This window comes from Haliotis cracherodii, unplaced genomic scaffold (assembly GCF_022045235.1).
Source record: "Haliotis cracherodii isolate W230 unplaced genomic scaffold, xgHalCrac1.p SCAF_1, whole genome shotgun sequence".
In the NCBI taxonomy this organism is placed as follows: Eukaryota; Metazoa; Mollusca; class Gastropoda; order Lepetellida; family Haliotidae; genus Haliotis; species Haliotis cracherodii.
In genome coordinates, this window is record NW_027266264.1 from 52,183,100 (window position 1) to 52,199,070 (window position 15,971).

The 15,971-nt window shown below is 40.4% G+C and overlaps 1 protein-coding gene across 11 annotated transcripts in view; it reads right to left on the reverse strand.

Annotated features, from left to right (window-relative positions):
* The window catches only part of LOC139479172 (FERM domain-containing protein 5-like), a 94,782-nt gene that overhangs the window by 43,656 nt on the left and 35,155 nt on the right, over positions 1 to 15,971 (reverse strand). For all 11 annotated transcript variants that reach the window (XM_071262043.1, XM_071262034.1, XM_071262052.1 and 8 more), the window contains exons 2-3: positions 10,937 to 11,041; positions 6,787 to 6,829 (exon numbers count right to left, since the gene is read on the reverse strand). In XM_071262043.1, the coding sequence (XP_071118144.1) occupies positions 6,787 to 6,829; positions 10,937 to 11,041 (148 nt within the window). The remainder of the gene's footprint in view (positions 1 to 6,786; positions 6,830 to 10,936; positions 11,042 to 15,971) is intronic.

Genomic DNA, 15,971 nt, shown 5'->3' on the forward strand with positions numbered 1-15,971 from the left:
GTAAACCTGTGTCAGCCCTTCACGTAGGGTAGTGGGCGGTTCATCAGGTGTGTGCTTACCTGGACACCCACACCACAATAATGGGGAGCTATTGTTGTTGAACTGTAGGCAGCCTGACAGTGCAAGCTTCACCAGGTCACTACCCATTAAGCATGTCCTTGTTCACACTTAGTATCTACCTTGAATTGACTACACCCCTGTCAGTTTACTTACATCCATGGAGACACGCTGAATATACAACTACCTATTTAATAAGAATGTACACATCTACAAGTTGACGAGTCACGATTAAACCCTGTGGTCATGAGTCAAGGACATTTGAAACATCTGCAGGGCATTTCACTCAATTGAGAAGTTAACGGTCATCTCTGAAACCTTACTCCTTAGTGCAAGAAACAATTAAAAGATACAAAACGCATTTTCCATGTATAATGTAGTCTGTGACTTATAACGTAATTACATAAAAGGTTAGCTGTTAACAAGTTTGCCCCTAGTCATTGCGTCCCGTTTCTCCTAAACATCTGTAAACCGGTGTGATTCAAGAACTGTTGACTTGTGCTGAACTTTCAGTTCAGTCTCTAGTTGAGTTAAGATTGTCCTTGGTTTTCTTTCACATCAAAAACTTTCCAACGTCCATAAATGTTTCAAACAGGAATTCGTCAACAAAAGATCTCAAACAAATTAGGCCTAGAGCTGATCCTTTGAAAGGTTTGAAATAAGTCTTAATTTTATCCTGCAAGACTCCATCGAAATAACCATTAGATCACATTTCAAACACTGCAACCTCGTTTGTCTTTTATTTACCGCTCAAGAAACGACCTAGAACCCTTTTCAGTGACACTGCACTTTAAACCTGTCCACACAGCCAGATCAAGCTCATAATGCTCCTTGCACTGGGCTAGGTTGCCCGCGATAACTCTTACATCAGCAAATGCAAATTCCCTTGACTTCAGGTGGTGTAAGCATCACTTGGCACCATAACAAACATTCCTGTCTCAGTATCGCTTGCACACACTGCCAACCCTTGCGACTGGGACTGTTTTCACATTTTGTATTTACGACCTAATCTCCACAAAATGCCTTCAGCCTGCAGTCAGCCTCATCTATACCTGCTGTTTTCTGCTTCTCAATGTCTGCTGTATTTCACGCTGTGCACCATCACTGATAGACTACAACTTACTCCCTGCTGTTGAGGTAGAAATACTCATAGCTTATGTCTCTCTTTGGCAGCAGACACTGTATTACCTCTGCAGTCAACTAGGGCTAGGATGGGTCCAAATTTACTACACTTATACCCAACCCCCTATTACCCGACCCTACCTGGGTAACCACTGTAGGTGTCAAGTTGGGTACGAAATGTTATATTGGGAATTGTTTTACTAGAGCCCTGGTAAAAAGTGTTTCGATATAGTATAAAACTATACGATTGTGCATACACAAGTCGACTGAAGGTTTGTCTTTGCTCAAACATTTAAAAGTCAGAAAGAGATGCGAACATTAGCGACGTGTACTATTGTAACCATGGAATTTTATTGTTATTGTCATTTAACCATATATCACATGGCATGTCTTACTCAGGACCCACCCGACCCGAGTACCCGAGTTACCCGTCCCAGCCCTACAGTCAAACCTTATAAGCATAATTATCCTCTACAATTTTAGTGAAACAGTAAACATAGGCCCACAATTTCAACATTATTTTCAATACATGTATATCTTCTTTTTAAAAACATTCCTGGCAAAACCCTGGTTTTTTTGTTATTCTGTAGCAATATCAAGACAGCTTGAAATAAACCCTACTATTCTCTTATCAACTACCTTTAGTGTTACGAAACCGTATCAAGTGGTCTTCAGCATCAAGCACTGTGAAGCAATATGTTATACATAAAAGTAGGAATAAGGTTGTAAACCGGCATTATACCTCAATTCATTTTCTCCTAAACATCTAGGAAAAAAATTAATTCACGTCAAGAAGCTGTACCTTCAAGATTGTACAACATACAGAATTTCCCCAGTACAATTACCTGTCTAATTCAAAGGAATGAACAATGTATCAGTTTCCCCATTTACAGCGCACCCATCTACCTCCAGCCTCTACCGCTGGTCAGACATGTAAAGGGATCGTTCACTGGCTTGGAATACTCTTGATCTATATGTGAATCTTGACAGCAGCTATTCCTTATTTATAAATATACCTTGTGTCATAGAGGCACAAGGCACCAGGACATTCCAGCTATTATTTCCCACACACCATACTTGAAGAGTTTCTCCCTATCTCCTGCTCCAATCTTGACAAGAGGCTCTATCAGTTCCAACACAGACCTATCATTATTGCTGTCTAGTCTCATTGGTTCAATATTGACCTAGGAATGTTGTGATTGACTTTGACGTTGGCTAAGTCTTGAATTTTCCAACATGGCCTACGAGACAGAAATCAGTCGACATAGCTACTAAGAAGTATATAATCGCTACTTGAAGAATTCTGTGATTTGAAGTGATACTTTTGCCAGTTTGTCTGAGGAGGAAAGTCCAGAATTAGATGAACTCAAGATCAAGCCAATTCTTTCTTTGATCCGACCCAATACAAAAGTTCAAATTTCCCCATAAAATACTTTTAATGCAGTGTTATATTTCATCAAACAAACATTAAGTTGATTTCTTGCACTGAACAGCCAACCTACAAAAGGATTTCTGATTAAAATCCATAACTATTGATGACTAAGTTACATGTACCAAAAATGCATACACTATTAATATTTTGTTCCACACATTCTCAAATACTGACTCAGTGCATCCCAATTTTACTTCTATGTTCTTGTTACCTTTTGCCTCAACACAGTTGCAACAACACATTTTGACAACATTGAGTGGAACCCAATCCCCTGTCTATCAGGCACCATCTTACTATTAATACAACAAAACACGCAAAACAGGAATAGTTTGCCAATCATGTTCTGTCAGAAAATAGGAGCAGTTGATTGGTTGGTTGGTTTGTTGTTTAACGCCACTCTCAGCAATATTGCGCTATATGACGGCAGTATGAAAATAATCGAGTCTGAACCAGACAATCCAGTGATTGATATCATGAGCATCGATCCACACAATTGGGATCGATGACATGCATCAACCAAGTCAGCAAGTTTGACCACCCAATCCTGTTAATCGCCTCTTACGACAAGCATAGTCACCTTTTACAACTAGCATGGGTTGCTGAAGACCTATTCTACCCAGGATCTTCACGGGCCAGGAGCAGTTGAACTGTGTATAGTGGATTGCTTGCAAGACTTGATACCTATGATAGCTGGCTGGGTCAGTTTAGTATAGAACTGTGAATTGATATTAACACAGCAAGGCCAAAATAACCCTGCAGGGATTCCAGGTTAACCACGGTCCCAACAACTGATACTGGTCTGAGAGGAGACCACATAGATCTTATGACCTGACTCTGTGACTTAGTTGATTGCATGTCATCACACCCAGACAGCATTGGTCATTGATGACAATATCTATACCTGGATTGTTGACCTCATCGTTTACAGTCCACTATCATGAAGCAGGAATATTGCTGAGTCTGGCACTAAACAATAATGTGAACCTAAACTATCCAACTACAGAACCTAATCCAAGTCAAATACACCACTGTGACAGTCACTGACTAGTGCCATGTGGTCCTTGTACTCCAAGATTACTGATAGTGTGGTCAGATCAAGTCCATGATGGACTAGACCACTGTGACAGTCACTGACTAGTGCTATGTAGGCCTTGTACTTCAAGATTACCGATAGTGTGGTCTGATCAAGTCCATGATGGACTAGACCACTGTGACAGTCACTGACTAGTGCCATGTGGTCCTTGTACTCCAAGATTACCGATAGTGTGGTCTGATCAAGTCCATGATGGACTAGACCACTGTGACAGTCACTGACTAGTGCTATGTAGTCCTAGTACTTCAAGATTACCGATAGTGTGGTCAGATCAAGTCCATGATGGACTAGACCACTGTGACAGTCACTGACTAGTGCTATGTAGTCCTTGTACTTCAAGATTACCGATAGTGTGGTCAGATCAAGTCCATGATGGACTAGACCACTGTGACAGTCACTGACTAGTGCTATGTAGGCCTTGTACTTCAAGATTACCGATAGTGTGGTCAGATCAAGTCCATGATGGACTAGACCACTGTGACAGTCACTGACTATTGCTATGTAGGCCTTGTACTCCAAGATTACCGATAGTGTGGTCAGATCAAGTCCATGATGGACTAGACTACCTGTTCTAGGTCCTGCTTGGCAATGAATTCAACGGCGGCAAGTTGTTTTTATGCTAGGAAGGGACAAGTTAGCAGGTGATGCTGTGTCAGGTTATGTCCTGAGATCAGTGATGAGGAGGATGTATTCCATGAATACCAGATGAAGTCACAGATGCAGATGGAGGACATTATCCATGGCTGCTCTATAAGGCCAGGATATAGTAGTTCATCGATTACAACAGATTACAACAAACTGTTCAAGAAATCTGTGTTCATTAACTCCGAAACGATGACGACAATAATAAATGTGTAACTGCATTGCTCAATTTATGTTTGAATAGGTATATTATTTTTACCCCAGACGATGGATCAGTGTGCATTTGATTTTCATTCTCAGCTCCCTGGGGAGTAGACAACCCAAGCTGCCTGTGAGGCACTAGAAGGATGACAGTCACATAACCATCTCATCCTTCCAGATACCCTTTCACACCTGGGTGAACAGAGGCATATTTTGAACAAAGTCTCTTGCCTAAGGAGACACCACATGTGCTTCAGTGTGGGGCAGGACGGTAGCCCTAGAAACTCTCAGGAACCATCCTGCAAAACACAGTCACCTATCGAAGGACTCTCCACGACAAACGTTGCTTAACGTCACCGCATTTGTGACCTGTGCGCTGTACACAGGACCATGTGCCACCACCTTTGACACGACCTTCAAGACATTCCATGGCCGAGTGCAGCGTCCAGACAAATTGGTCATTGTACACAAGCAAATGAGCTATTTCTTCAAAGCAATCAATTATGAAGTAATTGTGATCAGATACGTAAAGTAGCAGATACATAAGAAGAAGCATGTGATATGAGATATGTGAGACATGGGAGGAGGCATGAGATATGGGAGGCCTGAGATATGGGAGGAGGCGTCAATCAATTATGAAGTAATTGTGATCAATAACTTCCATGAGTATGAGCATCAGGAACGAAAATATGTTTAGTGGTACTATTTTTTGTGTAACTCAGCACATATAATATCTACCAGCTATGGTAGACATCCCTGTGAGTGTTATTGCAGTGGCAACTGGCCAAATTGCTGTTGGTAGCATGGGACTTGAAGAGAATATCAAGACTTGCTGAGTGTGTGGAAAGCAGAACACATAGGTGTATCAGTGAGGCAGAACTCACTTCAGTCGAGCCGAAACTCCAGGAGCGATCACGTCTGGGACCCTTCGGCGGACTCATACAGGCAGACTTCTACACGTCGTCATGGTGACCAGACAATTACATAAGGGCACTTAATCTTATATTAGATTAAATCACAGATTCCCCAATGTACAACAAATCTGAAAAGAATTCTTTCATATGCACTTCAATCTGTAGATATCAGTGTAGATGTTCAGATGATATACTCTATGGTAACAATCGACCATAATATAATTATTTAACAATTATTGAAAGCAAGAACATTCCTGATTTGATTAATCACATATAATATATTAAAAACTTTTGTTCCAAGCAACAAATGGAATTAAATTAAAATCCTCCTTCCATTGTAATAATTCTTGGTGGAAGGTGGACCAACAAGAGCTGACATCTAACAATCGCCTTATGTGATTTAGGTCTGCCTGAGTGGCCATGCTGGGAGTGTTGCTGCAGACTGGAAGCCTAATGTACTTACATGAGGCTGCCCCAGGCAGATTATAACATTGTTGTGAGTGCATCTCGGATTTGTGAAACATCAGTGCCATACATATTTCGGTTTCATTTATCTCAAGTTTCTTTATCATGTTGGACAGAGAGGTCAAATTACTGATGTAACACTTGTGAACAAGGAAATGATGATGATTTGAGACATGAGAGGAGAAATAGACAATCAGAGTTGATATACCTTATGGGAGGAAATAAAAGTTATGAGAGGGGATATACAGCGTGTCAGATATGGGAGGAGATGCGAGATACGTAAAGTAGCAGATACATAAGAAGAAGCATGTGATATGAGATATGTGAGACATGGGAGGAGGCATGAGATATGGGAGGCGTGAGATATGGGAGGAGACGTGAGATATGGGAAGAGGCGTGAGATATGGGAGGAGGCATGAGAAGGTAGGCGGCATGAGATATGGTAGAAGGCGTGATATATGGGAGGAGGTATGAGATATGGCGGGAGGCCGAGATATGGGAGAAGGCGTGAGATATGGCAGGTGTGAGATGTGGGAGGAGGTGTAAGATATGGGAGGAGGTGTGAGATATGGGAGGATGCATGAGATATGGCAGGAGGCATGAGATATGGAAGAAGGCATGAGATATGGGAGAAGATTCGAGATATGGGCGAGGTGTGATATGGGGGGAGGTGTGAGATATGTGAGAAGATGGGAGTTACGGGGGGAGGCGAGAGATACCTAAAGCAGCATGACAGAAATGGGTGGAAATAAAAGCTGTAAGATGTGATGAGATATGATAGGGGATATGAAATATGAGAGGAGGGTTGTATAACAAAATGGTATTACTTGTTGTACATACTAGTATCATATTACACCTACCTTTGAGTTGCTTATATACAGTTTTCAATGGATCCAACCAGTGCTGAAATAAAATTGAAAAGGATGAATGAATAATAATAAATGTTAATGTTATATCAGATTAATTTTCTTCATATTCAACCACCCATGAAATGTATTGATAAATGTTGAAAACTGATCACAGCATAGTGCCTTCAAATTTGCAATTATCAAAGAAATCTATTCCATAATGCAATAATTCATGAGGTTATGGACTAACTCCCATATGTGTTGCCATACATATTGGCAATGTAAAGCTTTGAACTTTGATATTGTAATTAATGAAAAATACTTGTTCATCATTGTATGACAATGAATTTAAATGAATTAGGCACCTTGATATAAACAGCTGAGCCAAAGTTGTTTCTATGACAACATACACTCAAACTGCTCGTGGCACTATATCTATCTACCTGTAGAAGCAGTAGGCATACACTTCACCTGTATCAGTGGTAAGCATACAGTTCACCTGTAGCAGTGGTAGGCATACAGTTCACCTGTAGCAGTGGTAGGCATACAGTTCACCTGTAGCAGTTGCAAGCATACAGTTCACCTGTAGCAGTGGTAGGCATACAGTTCACCTGTAGCAGTGGTAAGCATACAGTTCACCTGTAGCAGTTGCAAGCATACAGTTCACCTGTAGCAGTGGTAGGCATACAGTTCACCTGTAGCAGTGGTAGGCATACAGTTCACCTGTAGCAGTGGTAGGCATACAGTTCACCTGTAGAAGTGGTAGGCATACAGTTCACCTGTAGCAGTGGTAGGCATACAGTTCACCTGTAGCAGTGGTAGGCATACAGTTCATCTGTAGCAGTGGTAAGCATACAGTTCACCTGTAGCAGTGGTAGGCATACAGTTCACCTGTAGCAGTGGTAGGCATACAGTTCACCTGTAGCAGTGGTAGGCATACAGTTCACCTGTAGCAGTGGTAGGCATACAGTTCACCTGTAGCAGTGGTAGGCATACAGTTCATCTGTAGCAGTGGTAGGCATACAGTTCACCTGTAGCGGTGGTAAGCATACAGTTCACCTGTAGCAGTGGTGGGCATACAGTTCACCTGTAGCAGTGGTGGGCATACAGTTCACCTGTAGCAGTGGTAGGCATACAGTTCACCTGTAGCAGTGGTAGGCAAACAGTTCACCTGTAGCAGTGGTGGGTATACAGTTCACCTGTAGCAGTGGAAAGCATACAGTTCACCTGTAGCAGTGGTGGGCATACAGTTCACCTGTAGCAGTGGTAGGCATACAGTTCACCTGTAGCAGTGGTAGGCATACAGTTCACCTGTAGCAGTGGAAAGCATACAGTTCACCTGTAGCAGTGGTGGGCATACAGTTCACCGGTAGCAGTGGAAAGCATACAGTTCACCTGTAGCAGTGGTGGGCATACAGTTCACCGGTAGCAGTAGTAGGCAAACAGTTCACCTGTAGCAGTGGTAGGCATACAGTTCACCTGTAGCAGTGGTAGGCATACAGTTCACCTGTAGCAGTGGTAGGCATACAGTTCACCTGTAGCAGTAGTAGGCAAACAGTTCACCTGTAGCAGTGGTGGGCATACAGTTCACCTGTAGCAGTGGTGGGCATACAGTTCACCTGTAGCAGTGGTAGGCATACAGTTCACCTGTAGCAGTGGTAGGCATACAGTTCACCTGTAGCAGTGGAAAGCATACAGTTCACCTGTAGCAGTGGTAGGCATACAGTTCACCTGTAGCAGTGGAAAGCATACAGTTCACCTGTAGCAGTGGTAGGCATACAGTTCACCTGTAGCAGTGGTGGGCATACAGTTCACCGGTAGCAGTGGTGGGCATACAGTTCACCTGTAGCAGTGGTAGGCATACAGTTCACCGGTAGCAGTGGTGGGCATACAGTTCACCTGTAGCAGTGGTAGGCATACAGTTCACCTGTAGCAGTGGTAGGCATACAGTTCACCTGTAGCAGTGGTGGGCATACAGTTCACCTGTAGCAGTGGTAGGCATACAGTTCACCTGTAGCAGTGGAAAGCATACAGTTCACCTGTAGCAGTGGTGGGCATACAGTTCACCGGTAGCAGTGGTGGGCATACAGTTCACCTGTAGCAGTGGTGGGCATACAGTTCACCTGTAGCAGTGGTGGGCATACAGTTCACCTGTAGCAGTGGTGGGCATACAGTTCACCTGTAGCAGTGGTGGGCATACAGTTCACCTGTAGCAGTGGTGGGCATACAGTTCACCTGTAGCAATGGTGGGCATACAGTTCACCTGTAGCAATGGTAGGCATACAGTTCACCTGTAGAAGTGGTAGGCATACAGTTCCCCTGTAGCAGTGGTAGGCATACAGTTCACCTGTAGCAGTGGTAGGCATACAGTTCACCTGTAGCAGTGGTAGGCATACAGTTCACCTGTAGCAGTGGTGGGCATACAGTTCACCTGTAGCAGTGGTAGGCATACAGTTCACCTGTAGCAGTGGTAGGCATACAGTTCACCTGTAGCAGTGGTAGGCATACAGTTCACCGGTAGCAGTGGTGGGCATACAGTTCACCTGTAGCAGTGGTAGGCATACAGTTCACCTGTAGCAGTGGTAGGCATACAGTTCACCTGTAGCAGTGGTGGGCATACAGTTCACCTGTAGCAGTGGAAAGCATACAATTCACCTGTAGCACTGGTAGGCATACAGTTCACCTGTAGCAGTGGTAGGCATACAGTTCACCTGTAGCAGTGGTAGGCATGCAGTTCACCTGTAGCAGTAGTAGGCAAACAGTTCACCTGTAGCAGTGGTGGGCATACAGTTCACCTGTAGCAGTGGTAGGCATACAGTTCACCTGTAGCAGTGGTAGGCATACAGTTCACCTGTAGCAGTGGTAGGCATACAGTTCACCTGTAGCAGTAGTAGGCAAACAGTTCACCTGTAGCAGTGGTAGGCATACTGTTTGCCTGTAGTTAAGTCTACTTATATTGAAGTGGTCTATATACAGTTTTAGTAACTTCCATTGCATCAGTGTGAAGCCCACATCTGGCTCCCTGCACAGGCACAAGTTTACTTAAATTCTGTGCTTGGGAACCAAATTAACCACCATTAAAGGTCACAAATACTCTTCTTTCCAAATTAGGTACAATTTCCATCTAATTCAATCCAATTTAAGAAGTAAGCCAATGTCTACATTCCCAATCCAGCTGTGACTTTTCACTTCTAATGAAACAATATCACAAGCTGGACACAGAAAGGTCAGAGTTCAACCAGGAACAACAATGGCGTAAGGAATGTCTTCCATCCAGTACATGTATGTGGGTATGGTGGAGGTGTATAAATGCCATGGCCTACTCTATACCCCCCTCCCCAGCAAGACATCCCCCTACACTGTGCTCACAGGTCCGCCAATCTCCCCAGGAATTCATACATCTGTGTGGCAACAAGATCTGTGCTGTCGCTATCAATCAGCAAGTCTAGAGCCATAATCTTTTTCTACAAATACCAATTTTCTAATCAAAGGCTTTTTGCAGAGCTCTTGTTGAAACATGGGGGCGGTAAATTTGCTTTGAATAACCTAACCAGATCAAACATTAAAAAATAATTTCTAAAATCTAGAGCATAATTTTTTTTAAAAGGTCACAACATATTCATGTCACCAACTTGTTAAAACTGTTGTAGATTTATCAAAATATTAATAGTGCACCCAATGTATAAAATTCAGATAATTCCAGCCAGACTGCGGGACTCACAACTCTAATATATTGGCAGTCCGCATTGTTTTACAATGAAATAATTATTGCAATTCTCTGCATTATATTAATATAGGATCATTGTTTAAATGCCACTCAAGACAAAAGTTCATATCCTTTATTTCATAAACTAAATTAACTAAACAAAAGAATATCAGCCAGACCATCGGCCATCTATGTGAAGGTTTCAGTACTTCCATTGTTCAGCTTAATGTGGGAGGAAAGCCCAAAGGGATAAAAGTCCTAAGACATTCACCACTTTAGTGAATTCCACAAGCATGGGTATGGTGCTGACAAACCTAGAAACATAATCGGGGTGAACTGGGATTCAAACCCATGATCATAGGTTTCTGGAGTGCCCAAGGGATGTCTTAGACTACAGTGGGACGTGCCCACTTGATCGAGGGGAACTTTCAAGTGTCAAGCAATGTGTATACTCACTCTTTGTTTCTCGGCGTCCACATATCGCAACCCAAAGTAATCCTTTTCTACCAAGCTGAGTTTTTCGCATACTCTGTCAAATAGCCACTGTCCAAGTGTGTCTTTCTGAAATGACAGAAAAATGGAATATAAACAAAAGGTGAAATATTGAAGCATAATTCATGTTTTGCAATGATACATCATAACGTCCATATAAACATTTTCCCAGTTTATCTAAATATAATACGCCAAAGCCAGAGAATAATCAGCTTTGAATAGTAACGTAATGCCTCTTCAATTATACAGAGATCTGGAAACGACCAAAAGGTGGGTTCTGATTACAGGTCTCTACCAAACATAAACATAAAGAGGGCTGCATAATGAATTAAATAATTCTACAGATATTGCTCGCTACAAACCTAATACCAAATCCTTGCTTAAGGAACTCATTTATATTGTTTTGCAACAAAGGATAGGAAATCACACCTCACACACAATGTACAACAACCTACATTTACATTAGGGCTGGGACGAGTCCAAATTTACTACCCGGGTACCCCACCCCCTATTACCCTACCCTACCCTACCCGGGTACCCCACCCCCTATTACCTGACCCTAGGTACCAACTGCAAGTCCCGAGTTGGGAACAAAATGTCTGTTTGGCAATTGTTTTACCGCAGCCCTGGCTAAAATTATTTAGATACATGTATCAAACTATCAGATCATGGGTTCACTGAAGTTGACTGAAGCTTTATCTTTACTCAAACATATACAAGTCAAAAGGAATGTGTGCATCGTCAGAATGAAATGTGAACATTAGCGACTTGTAGTGTAACCACTGAGCTATAGTGAGTTTTTGTCAATTAAACAACATATCACATGACTAACCACGAGTCCGGGTAGTCCTGTGGGTACCCGGGTCCTACTCAGTAACCACTTGACCCGGGTACCTGAGTTATCGTCCCAGCCCTAATTTACATGATGATGTACTGTTTGCTTGCTTAATGCCACACTCTGCAATATTCCAGCTATATGACCAGACAATCCAGTTATCAATATTGTACCGTTGGGGTACGATGACACGCTAATAGCCAAGCCACAGAGCCTGACCACCATGCCCTTTTTAACAACATATGTTCAATGCCTCTTTTGACCTGTATACATGGTATAGGTTAGTGAAGCACTAGCATGATCTAACCTGACCCCATGGGGCTAGTGACCCACTGATTGGCTATACCCTTAATAATATAGCCTAAATCAAACCAGTTACATTAGTATAGTGACCATGTTAATTTATATATCCTTTAAAAGGCAACACATGCAGCTTTACATCTGTTAGTGTATGATCTGCCAGTTGATATACAATTGATATATCCTTTACAAGGCAACAAATATGGTTAACATCTTGTAGTGTGTGATCTGCCAGTTGATATACAATTGATATATCTATTACAAGTCAACGCATGCAGATAACATCTGTTCCTGTTTGATATGCCAGTTGCTATATCCTTTATTAGGCAACAAAAAGCACTTAACATCGGTTAGTGAGTGATCTGCCAGTTGATATAAAATTGATATATCCTTTACAAGGCAATAAGAACCTAGTGAAGATCCAGGTTAGGTCTTCAGCAATCTATGTTTGTTGTACAAGGCATCTTAACGGGAATCAGGTGGTCACACTGGCTAACTTGGTCGACGTATGCCCTTGTATCCCAATTGCTCAAAATTTAAATGCTTATAATGTAAATCACTGGTCTGATGGGTCCAGACTGAATTATTTACAGACCATCATCATATTGCTGCAATATTGCTAAGTGGGGTGTTAAACAACTATTTACAAGGCAATAACTACAGTTGGTTAATCTCTGTCAAGTATGCTGAAGGATTCAGTTACACTCCAGGCGTTGTTATTAACACTGAGGCAATGTTTAACAGTGTTGTATTGTGAAAGATAAAAAGCTGTAATAAACATGTTTTCCTCTTTGTCAGCCAAGCGTGAATCACATCCTTCCATTAATATTTTCACATGTATTTCACTAGTCCTCCACCATGACCGTGGAATATATTTATTTTATGAAAAAATAATAATCTAGATATGCATACAAAAGCAAGTCTAGATCGGTTGATAAGGTGGTCAGAGAATGTGCTTTAGAAAATGTATTTGGACACTTACAATACATGTGTCCAATTTACATTTCAAGATTGGCCTCATAGGAAGGCTCTGAAAATGTTTAGTCTCTGAAATCAGCACGCATAGGGAATTTGTTTTAGTTTTAGAGTCAGGAAGGATATTGTGTAATATAAGATTTCAGAGACTAAATGTTAGTCTAGTATTTCACTAGTCCTCAGAGTTTGTAGCTATTCCTTCCTGAAAGAGATAAATGTGATCCCTTTTATCCCTATACTGTAATGGGCTTATCAATGCAAGGCCACTGTCGACATACAAGGAATACTTTTATACTTGTAGTTTACTGTATATATAATAATATAATACAACAATGTAACAATACAAAATTTATATTAAATATTTGACACTTCTCACAACGTAAAATACTCATAATTAAAACTTCTCACATTGCACTATTACAGATATATATATTAAATAAATACTTGATAATGAAATAATTTTTTACATTTGTAAAATCCTTACAAGGAAAATAAGAAATACATTTTTAACACTGAAAAATATTTAACATTGTAAAACCATTACAATACTTAATTATCACTGACACTGATAAATATTAGACACTGATCGCAGACATTGATCCCAATCTCAGATTTACAGTTCTCATTTAGCATATGGTATGTTTAGTTAGATTTATTTTTATTTTTCATTTAGTCACCCAGCAGCAGCAAGGAACTGGAGCGGGCTCACTACACCAATCTGCATGTTCCTGAGGAGTTAACTGACCGTAAAAGTCCAGTTTCCACCCTTACTAGTCTATGAGGACAACTATCATTGGATTTCAACTTGTCCTCAGCACAATTCAGTTTTCTTGGGACAGCAGACTTGCATTAATTTTGAGAGCTGCATGCACCCTGATGTTTCTGTATATCATTGTCTTCAGGGCAATAAGAACACATAAACCTAGCATTTTTCGGCTTCATTCACTTTCTAATGAGAAAATCAAATGCTAAATAATGAATTAAAGTCATAAATTTCCTTTAACCATTTTAATATTATTAGAATATTCTACTCACAAAATTACATTTCGATTCAAGCAGGAACAGTACATTCCCATAATATAACATAAAGGTGTTTTAATTATGATAAAAATAATAATGCCACAACTCTAAAACTAAATCAACTATTTAAAGAGAAAATTAAGTGTTCTGGATGACAATAATTTGTTATTTCTATTAATCACATCTCATATCTAAAAAAAGAACTACATATGTTTTCTGCTACATTAAATACAATGCCATATGTTCTACTTTATTTTCAAAAGAAATCAACATAAAATATTCCAGCCTACATATATAATATTTATCCTATTATCAGGGCACTTACAAGACCTGAAGCAATTGATGCTCATTTAAAGAGGTTCATGCTGTATGAGCAGTAAGATCCTAGTGCTTCGTATCAAACTACATATCATTTACATGGATCCATGTGATATGAACTCTTATATCCCTGTGCATATTAGTGAAGGTCATGCTGACACAATAATATCATGAAAACATGTTTATGGAGAGACCAAATTATCTTTCCAGAAACCAAGGAACATCCTTCGATGAAATGTTTTCCCCATATTTACCACCAATAACCTGTCGAGATGGAAGCTATTTTTGTAGAATTAAATTATGCATTAGTTACTGAGGCAACTTGATGAGGTTGTCATTTTGATTGCTAATGTCAAGGTTACATGGAAGTCTTCCGGCATTGGAAAACCTGTGCATGCTGAAGTCACAAATTTTTAATGAGCTGAAGCAAAAGAGCCAAGCAAGGAACTACCTTGTAGTTCTGACATTTTTCATACCAGAATAGCTATTGCACATGTGAAAAGTGCTTGAAATAAAAATAACCTCCTATGTAAAGAAAATCTTACATGAAGATAAGAACTCAGCTGATACTTCAAATCTCTATATAAACAGAATATCCTAGAAACTCTTGCTAAAACATGGTAAAATTATCTAATTATGTAGTTACTAGATTTGATAAGATTAAAATCTATTATTTTCCTTCATAAGATGATCATAAATGTTGGACGTTAAGACAAGTTATTTCCTCTTGCACTATTACTCCTCCCAAGACAGTTATCTCCCCTTGTTATCACTTCTCATCTGGCAACATCTCTCAACAATGTATAACACAAGGCCATACTTTCAGATAATACAGAGACATATAAGATTCAACCCATTATGTGCTTATCTGCACTGTGTAGCAACATTCCAGTGGAATATATTCTGTACTGCACCACTAATGCATGCATTGTGATTACTTTCAGCTGTGGATAGTTGATCAGATAAGCATGACATATATCATAACTTCGAGAGGTGTTTTAAAAACTGTACATATGTCAATTATACATATACAAGAGCATTATTCAAATCAGTATTCGCAGTGAATGGATCCAGGGTATGTATCCTTAAAGAATGGTGATAAAATACACTGTATTAATGAGGATGCTCTTCCGAGACACATCTATCAGGTTTTGAGAGGGTCCTATGCAGGGTATTTTATAAATAAATTTGGAAATTGATACGTCTCCAGATAACATCAATACCTAATATTATATAATAATCATAAAAAACCCATTCACTTATGATTCAAAAGTGATATGCAGTACTCAACAAAATAACGCTTACAATTTTCTTATCCAGCTGGAAGTTGATTAAACATTCATTGCATACAATCTTCCAAGGAAATATCACAAAGAGGACTATTCATGATATGTTTGCATTCACTTAATCATAGTAATGGAGCTTCACATATGACAAAGAAGATTTCATACAACAACAAACATGCATGTCTGGCTGGGGTCGATGCAAGGAACCAGCCACCATGGTACTCTCCGGGTTATCTCCTGTGATCTTTCATCTGCATGCATTGCA